Source organism: Gavialis gangeticus, unplaced genomic scaffold, assembly GCF_001723915.1.
Source record: "Gavialis gangeticus isolate Ggan-Ray unplaced genomic scaffold, GavGan_comp1, whole genome shotgun sequence".
In the NCBI taxonomy this organism is placed as follows: domain Eukaryota; kingdom Metazoa; phylum Chordata; order Crocodylia; family Gavialidae; genus Gavialis; species Gavialis gangeticus.
This window is the reverse complement of record NW_017729024.1, coordinates 1,293,852-1,302,931: the sequence shown is the minus strand read 5'-3', so window position 1 is coordinate 1,302,931 and position 9,080 is coordinate 1,293,852. Positions and strand designations below refer to the sequence as shown.

The window sequence follows — 9,080 nt, the reverse complement described above, 5'->3', positions numbered from 1 at the left end:
GTTGTAGCTGCAACTTTTTCTAGTGTTGAAGCATGGGTTGGCTCAGAGCAGTAACTAGAGCAGGATATAATACTTTGCTGGTCGTAGAAAATACATTTCTTACCTGTAAATTAACAAATACAATGTGACAGCTGTTATAATGATGGACTTGCACACTCTGTTTGGGATCTGAAAGTCAAGCTGGCTCATGCATTATCCCTAGAAATAAAAGAATCTCTATGTGGAATTCAATTAATGATGCCTTATCCAGGACTGACTGTACCTTCCCCTTTTATAGCTTGTTAGCTCAACAGGACTAAGTAGGCTAAAAACTTACTAGTTTTGCCAGTAAAACCAGCAGCTTTATGTCTTCAGACACAAGGACTAGATTTGTTGAGTAGCGATTTTTAGGTAGCAAAATTTCTTTTAAACAGTACAAATGAAAGTTATGTTGAGCTGAAAAAGTGTATCACTGACCTTTAGAGAAGGGAACTGGAGCTGTTAGAAGGGACCGTAATATTAATTTGCCTAAGACTGCTTAAGTAACTGGCACAAACAGAGGTGAGTGTCTTTTTGGATGCCTTGTTTTTTCTATGCTGAAGTCTGTTCACTTTTCAAACAATTCAGACTCTAGATAACTACTTTGTTATGAGCTAGGCACAGTTTCCCTAAACCATGATACAACCACAGCAGTTGAAGGCAGTTCTTCCAGCAAAACCACACATGTATATATTATTCTTTTATTGCTTGAAATTGCTAATGCAGTCTGGCTGTTTGTTCAATTTATTGTAATTACATAGTAAAATGAGACAGTTACATGGTTAGGATGCATCATGGGACTTCATCATCATTTTTCAACACTGCAATTACAAACTATTAAGATTGTAATACAGCTGAATGCAAAATGCTTGCCCAGTGCCCAAGTATAACAAAACCTAGTGCTAAAGATTTGGAGCTGCCTTTAGAGGTTAGGTCCCACCTCCAGGATATTGAAATTTAGGGTTTTGAATCAGAATGTGCTCGATGAGATTCTGGTTTTAGTTGCCCACTGTGGTGGTTAATCTAAACAGCCCCATTTCTATAACCCTAGGATTAGCAAACAGAGGTACATTTTATCCAGTCCTGTCAGTATGGAATTTAGCTTGCCGATGCCACTTTTAGGGCTGTTTCTCCTATCATGGATATATTGCTGCTCACACGTGCACTAGTCAGTTGTTAATCTCCATAGAATTTCTATGGCTACATTTAATCCGAGCGGAAATCCCTGTCACAGACAGAGAATGCAACTGCTCACTGTCCTGCACATTCCTCTTCCCAAGGCAGCTGCAACTCCCTTCTGGACCTTGCTGTCACCCACCCCAAAATGTTCCCATCGAGGACTTACTCCCTTCTACTCCGTACTAACAGAAGACAGTGGCCGACACCTTTCTGGGGCTTGAGAACAGGAAGGGGGAAGCAAGGTACCATCTTTCCGTGAGAATGTAGCCTTCCCTACCAGAATGCCTTTGTTTCTTTTCACCTTCTAAGCATGGCTACTGGACCCAGTAAGTTTGAGTCCCTGCTGTTTCAGCACCACTGGTGGAAGAAATGGAACTGTGGCTCACTGGCCAAATGCAGGGGAGTGACTCTGCAGGGGGACCCTGAGAATTGTATGGGGCACCCAGCTCAGGTGGGGATGTAGGGGAGGGCACTCCAAATGGTCAAATCACTCCATCCCAGAGAAGGGAGGTCAGAGGAGAGTCAGGTGATGTCACATGGGTGACCTGCTGCACTGGAACAGATGCCAGGGCCCTGTGCCTAATGTGGCTGTTTTAATTAGCCATGCAGCGTGCCAGAAGTCCAGGGTCCCCCTAGTGGCAGTTGCTGTAATGATTCAGAGGTTACGAGCAGCCTCACACTTCTTTCTCTACTGTATGTGAGGCTTTCTCTGAATTCAAACTAATAACTGTGTTGGGGTTGGACTTGTGTGTTTTTGCAGCTTCCAGGAGCATTAGCTGAACTCAGTACTGGGAAGTGGGATTTGGGTCCCCCAAGAGCAGTGGAAAGGTTCTCTTCTACAATGAGACCAGCCCTGTTCTGCCAGGCTCAGCTTGCTCTTCTCTTTTGTTTGTAGTACAGGTGTTGATACCAAGGGAGATTGATACAGCAACTCACCCAGAATCAGTTTCTGTGCTGAGGAGCCAATAACTGGCAGTCAGTAACTATCCTAATAAAATTCACATGGGTAAAGAGAGAGCTGGGGAGGGAAAGGTAAGAGTTCAGAGCTGTAAGAAGCTTTCTAGGTTATCAGTCCTTCTATTAGTCCCTATTCCTCTTTGTCCCATCCTGGCACCCAGGAGTGGGTTTAAGCGGGGTAATTTAACATGTGCCATTATATTAAAAAGCATTTGAGCATGGATGACTGCTAAAAAGCATTTGAGCAAGGCAAATATAGGTTAGATATTATAAAAAAATCTCACGAGAAGGGTAGCAAAGCACTAGAACAGGCTACCCAGAGAGGCTGTGGAATCTCCAACCTTCGTGATTTTTAAGACCTAGCTGGGATGATCTAGCTGGGGATGCCCCTGCTTTGAGCAGGGGGTTGGACTAGATGATCTCCTTCCAACCCTCATTTTCTATGATTCTACTGATAATACCCCTGTTTAAAAATACATTTGTGGCATGGCTGACCCCAAGCAGCCAATAATTATGAGTGGGGGTTACCTACAATCATGAGATTTGAAAAATACTAACTGTTTGCTTTTTTTCACATGTTCTCTGGTGTTGTAGCTGTTACGTTTTGGGGCTTTTCTCTGCTACCAGGAGACTTCAAAACTTTTTTTTTAATGAAAGGTGAGACTTTAACCTCTTCACAGGCATCCAGAAGCCAGGGGCTTTTAGGAAGAGAATTAACAGAAACAGTGAGCTTTGTGATAAAACTGAGAGGGTCCATATTCTGCCTCCTAGAGAACATGGTTCACAAATGGGCACCTACTTGTACTTGGTTTCAGCTTCCTGTTCCCACAAAGAGTTTTTTCGTATTACTTCCACAGTGCTTCCCAGAGCAGTGCTCCCTGGCACAACCCACCTACCCACTTGTTTTCTGCATGTGCTAATCCTAGAAATGAGGCAGTGAAGTTGCCCTGAGGACAACCATAGAGACTATGTACCCTATGTCTCTTCCTAGCACACTGTTTACCCATCCTGCAGTGCAGACACCTTCAGGGACAGACAGAATTGGGGTGGAATAATTCCATTCCACAACATTATTTGCAAAATGTACAGATGTGCAAAAGCTCCCAGATTCTAGCCCACTAACTGAAAAGTCTTGGGAAAGAAACCTTACTGCACTCACTCTTTCACATAAACAAACTTTTTAAATAAGAGATAGCAACACTTATGTGGTGAAGCAGACTAGGGCTAGGAATGAACTCCCCCATGGTGGGGTTATCCTGTAACTGCCTTCCTCAGAGTTTAAGGACCCTTGTACCTGGTACTGGCTCCTGTCAGAGAAGGGAATACTAGTATAGCTGGATGGCTGGTCCTACCCAGTCTGGCACTGTTCTTAAGTTTGTTATTGTCAGGGATACAGTCAGAATGTGATCAGTCAGGGCTTGACCCCAGCCTGGGTCCACAACCCAGTGGATCGAGCACAGACAAGGTCAGGAAGCAAGAGCTGCACCTAAGGTATCAGAAGCAGACAGATCAGGGGACTGAGTTCTTTACTGGGATGTGGGTGGTCACTGCAATAGAGCCTCAAGCGATGGGAATCAAGAGCTGGAAGTAAGGATGCAGACCAGAGTCAATAGCCAAAGGATCTGGAGCAAGCAGCTCCAGCTATAGCTGTAAGGGACTGGGACATGGGCAATCACCAAGCTAGAGTCATGAACAAGGAGCCAGGTGTCAGAAGAAGGGGTTCTGGACTGGAGTGAGGAACCAATAGGCAGAAACCAGGAACAAGGGTGAAGCCAGGAAGTAGGAAACCAAAAAACAGGGCCCAAGGAACAGGAAACTAAGATTAAACAGGCAGGGACTAGGAACTAAGAACAAGATCCAGAAGCCCAAAGCTAGACAGAGACAAGTGTTCTGTTGAGTAGCCTCCTGGGCACTAGCCCATGCAGGCAACTGGAGGCAGCTGTGGGTAGTTAGGCTATGGATAACCGAGCCCACTCTGGTAACCAGAGCTGATAGGGGGCAAGTTAGCCTTCCTGCTGCTTTGGTTCTTGCAAGTTATCATGATTTAAGAAAATTAATCTCTCTCTTCTTCAGGTAAATGGAAGATTTGGACACCAACTCATTTCAATCGCGTAAATCTTGTAGAATAGAACAAATGGTAGCAAGATGGATCCGCCGATCCCGGGATAGTGCATCGAGGTAAATACATTTTCACATGCAGAATTCCTATTGGTGGGGGATTTTGATGAGAGCTTGAAACAAACATGTTTCCAGCAAGTAAAAAAGAGTCTCCTTTAATATGGATCCTGAGTGGCAAGCTAGAGCTCAGTGCTGTTTGTATTCTGACTGGGTTGTCAATGCCGATTGAGTTAGTGTAGGTCCTGGAAGCTTTTTCCCAGCTCTGGATGGGCTGCCATGCATTAGGTGAGGTAATTAATGGTATTTAATTGAGGCTAACCTTCCCAACCATTCTTCTTAATCTGCTATTAAGTTCTGTGTGTGCAGAGCAGAACAGGATGGCCTCTGGGAACCAGAATCCAGTATGTTTTCTTAGGACACTGCTTTCAAGCTGACTCATGTTGGTAACAGTCTGAAGCAGTTTCCTTCTAAAAGCTGTCCCAGAGCACCCATGAAATAGGCAAGTGGCCTCAGTCTAGTGCCCCTTTGTTCATCTACTTTCATACTGTGTCCCTTGGTGCCCCCAAGCATCCCTCATTCTCCCATTCCCCACTGAGCAAATGGAGAGGAGGTTACATGTTAGCTCAGGGTGGAGGTAGAGAGTCCTTGGCCTCCTCTCTCTTCCTTCACTTTGCTCAGCTACAGCTGAGTCAGCTGCACAGCTTAACACCACAGCTCAATGAGCTGGACTCTTTACACTCAGGGATGCTGGCTGGGTGGTTACCAGCTGGGAGAAAGGACTCTGGAGCTGCTCCCCCAGTGACACGGAGCAGAGTCCCTGTTTAGCATGGTTGGTTCTTGCTTCCTTCCTCCTGACTTGGAATAGGGCTTCAGAAGGGAGTCAGAGGTCCCTTCCATTTTGCAGACCTTTTTCTAGCTGGCGAAGCCATGCTGAGGCTTCTGCTCCCTGAGACCACAGAGGCCTCTTCTCTCCCAATGGATCCTCCTGCTCCAAAGGAGGGGGTGACCAAGACACAGCACCTAACATCCAAATGAATGCTCTGCACAGATGTCTAAGACGTGTTCTTTTGCTGCTTCCAAGCTTTGCATTTAACTACCCTCCATGCTGAGCATACAGACAGTGCTGAGTAGAGGGGCTGCTCCTGGTCTCTGATCATGCTGAGGTAGTCAGGACAGTTCTCTGAAGACTCTTTTTTTTAAAGTTCTGTAGATATTCCCACTGTGTAAGAGGCCCCTGCGCTCCAACCAACCTGTGGTAAACACCTTGACCATTCTCTACTTCCACTCCAGAAGCTCTTAGAAATCATTATTGCATCAACTGATACTAACGCCCAGCTTTCTCTCCCACTCTCACTAAATCTGCAGGGGGAGAACATCTGTGGTGGACATCCCATCTGATGGCATTAACCAACCACTGACCCGGGTAAAGCTCACAGTCACAATCCATAAGGATTTGCTTCTCGGTCACTATGGCTTTGAGATATCACCAAACTTGCCTCTCACTATCACATCAGTTGCTGCAGGTAGGAATATCTTCCCTCCCCTACAAGAGCATGGAACAGCATATGTAAAATCTGAGTAAACTGAATAAGGAACCACCATGCTATGACATCAGTGCTTCCATGCCAGATCTCCTCCCTGTAGTGTTGATATATCCTTCTCAGGTTATTTCTATGTCAGTCAACTTGGATTTAGATCTGACCTCCTCCAGCATGCAGGGGTGTTTGCCTGTGGGGCTGGGGTACCAGTCCTTCTCTCCATTATTGTTAGCAAAGTAGTTGCTGTAATGGCCTTGTCTGCACTGGCTCCCATTGGGGGAGTGGGTGCACCTGTGAAAACACACCCCACCCCATTAGTCCTACATGTAGCATGGCCAGTGGCCACCCTTGCCAGGCATGTAGCAGTAAGTAGACATGAAGCTGAGGGGTTTAGGAGTAGTGCTGGCCATGCATACATGGAGCAGAAGTGAACAGGCAGAGCATGTTTTCCTGGTGCAGTCCCCCACCCAGGTCAGAGACAGTAGACATGCTACATGTGAACTCCAAACTGGATAGTCCAACACCTCCTCTGTCCCTGCCTGAGTCTGCAGTGGCTGCTGCTGTGGAAATCTGTTTGCCATGTGAGCTGGCTCCCTCCTTTTCAAAGATGTGACTGAAGAGAAGGATCTGCTAATTGTTTTGCATATTGAGACTAGATGTTATGAGCCACATTTTATTACTTATGTGCACAGTAGTTTGTCTCTTAACCCTTACTTCTGTGGCTTGGCAGAGATGTTTCTGTGTGCCCAGCATCTTTGAGGTAAACTCATACATTTATGAAGCCACAGGGTGCCTCCTTGAATAATGAATGTCAGGTGAACCATTGGACTCTAGTACCACAGATGAGAGACTTGTTTATTTGATGTGTGCAGTGCTCTGAGGTCCTTCAAGTTCAAAGCTACCAGATAAGTCTAAGTTTAAGACTCTGAGAGGATGGTAGCCTTCTTAATAACCATCCTACAGAGGTAACTGCAGGGAATACATAAATATGCAGGAAAGAGGTATTTAAAAGTAAACTTATTTTAAACATTTTATTTTGAAATGTAAATAAAAAATCATCCTTTTTTAGGGCTGTCACACTGCAACAACCCCTTGTTGCTTCCCCAGCTGCTGTAGAGACTGTCAGCATGGTAACGGGGAGATGTATATTGGCCAGCTACAGACAGACCAAACACACATCAGAGCTTAACTCATATCTGACAGTGGGGGTGAAAAAGAAAAATGGAAAGGGGAAGAATAATTAATCCTGATTGTAAATATTGACATTTGGAGAGTACCCTCAAAATTCTTGGGCTAGGAGTTTAAAATGATATATTTGTTGGCAGCTGGATGAATTGCATGCACAAATCATGCATACTCACTGTGGAAAACCTGAGCCCTGGGTAGAGTCCTTGATGGTACCATTGCTTGGCCAAGAGGCCCAAGTCACTTAACTGATTTGTAACTCAGTTTTCCTGTCTGTGAAAAGGGGATAATACTCAATCATCAAACTGTGATGATTAATATGTGGTATAGAACTGCAAAGTATATCTATTATTATCCATTACCTCTTAATTTGTAGGTCAGAAGTATGTGGAACCTTCAGCTAAACCAATTTTGGAGAATTTTCTCTTTTATTTGATAATTTGTCTGGGATTGTTTTTGAAGGCTGAATATTTTTGTCATGCAAATGTCTGTGTAGTGCAAAATTTCACACTTTTTCTGTCTATTCTATGGTGCAGGATTGAAAGACCAAAGCAGCATTTTTCACCTTCTGTGTTTTGCAAACATTAGCTAAGCCACTGTCATGATCCATCTGTTATTCAAATAATAAGTATGAGTAGAGAGGTGGGAGTGCAGCCCTTGCCACTGCATCTAAGCACTGTGCAGCAGTGAGTGGGCTTACCTCATAACACCTTGAAAATTATGGGAGCATCCCCCACATCTTCTCCAGTTTGGAAACAGGCACAGGTCAGAGGAAGCAACTTGACCAAGGTCCTATAAGAAGTAGCAGAGCCACAAGTTGAAGCTAGGTGTGCTGAAACAGCAAGCAGTGTCCTACCCCTGACCCTCAGCCCCTCCTAATAGGTTCAGGTTTGCCTGGTATCAAATGCTTTAAAAAAAGTTTCCTAGTTGTTGGCAGCTCTTCTTTCCCTGTGTGTTACATAGCCTTTGTTCTGGGCTGAACTCCTAGATTTCTGCAAATGACAACCCACTTGTCATTCTGACCTGATTCAGAATCATGTAATGCATCCACAGGCCTTAATCTACAGCCTCAGAGTTAAAGATGTGCTGCACTGTCTTGTGGCAAGAAGGGTCATGTTGGCCATTGTTGGGGAGTCTAAGAGTCATTGTTATGCTGAATCTGCTCTGCTCTGAAGTCCTTGGATAACAAGGATTTAGGGTACATACCTCATCTCTACAAATGACTGGAGGTATTGCATGGTATCATTCTCTCTGGAGCACTTGTTTAATATGAAGATTAAACTAAACTTGTTTAGTTTGAAGATGAATATAGAAAAACAAGAAAATTCCAAGATAAAAGCTTTTGTTAAATAAAACAAAGTCTCAGAATTCAGGGCTTTAACATAATGGTAAAATACATCACAGGTGTATCATTGGTATGCTAAAGCTAAATTTAAAAGAAATGCAAACCTGAGGCACCCAAACGACTTTACTTCTGCCCCGTGGTGCTACCCCAACAGGGAAAAGAATGATGGCTTTGAAAATAAATGGAAGATAAAATGGAGCCCCGTATTCTCAGATGCCTTCATCTTACTTTGGCCTTTCTTTGGTGTCACTAGACACCAGAGTTATGGTTGCTTGTTCATTTCTTGAAGTAAGCAGGTTTGATGTGAAGTCTAACTCTGAATTGTGTCACATTTGAATGAATATGGCTTAAACCTAAGCAGACAAATGCATTCATCCCCACTGTTTTTGCTCTGAGAACATATTCAGGGAATGGCTCTTCCCTGGGTCCTTTCTTATGCCTCCCCCACCCTTCCTCTCTAGTCCAGTGTTCATTAGAAGCACAACAACATGCCTTCTTACTAATATTTCTCTCCTGGTTCTTTTCAGCCGAAACTGGCTCCTGATCCCCTGCTGTAGTGTCAACTGCCTAGACACTGGTTCCCAGGATGAAAGTATCTGTGGGTCTTTTGTCAGCTGTCATTAGGGGCCAGGAAAATTTGTCCTGCACAGAAAAAGGCCAGGTGTAAAAGTCATGGCATCTCCCCACCCAGAGCTCTTAGCCAAGAGCAGCAGAAAAGGAAAGGGAACACTGAATTGAGC

The 9,080-nt window shown here is 44.4% G+C and overlaps 1 protein-coding gene across 1 annotated transcript in view; it reads left to right on the top strand.

Annotated features, from left to right (window-relative positions):
- The first annotated feature begins 4,156 nt into the window (after window positions 1–4,156).
- Window positions 4,157–9,080, top strand: part of FRMPD1 (FERM and PDZ domain containing 1) — a 33,814-nt gene continuing 28,890 nt past the window's right edge. Inside the window, exons 1-2 of the mRNA XM_019516814.1 lie at window positions 4,157–4,332; window positions 5,638–5,795. Of these exons, the coding sequence (XP_019372359.1) occupies window positions 4,232–4,332; window positions 5,638–5,795 (259 nt within the window). The 5' untranslated portion in view covers window positions 4,157–4,231. The remainder of the gene's footprint in view (window positions 4,333–5,637; window positions 5,796–9,080) is intronic.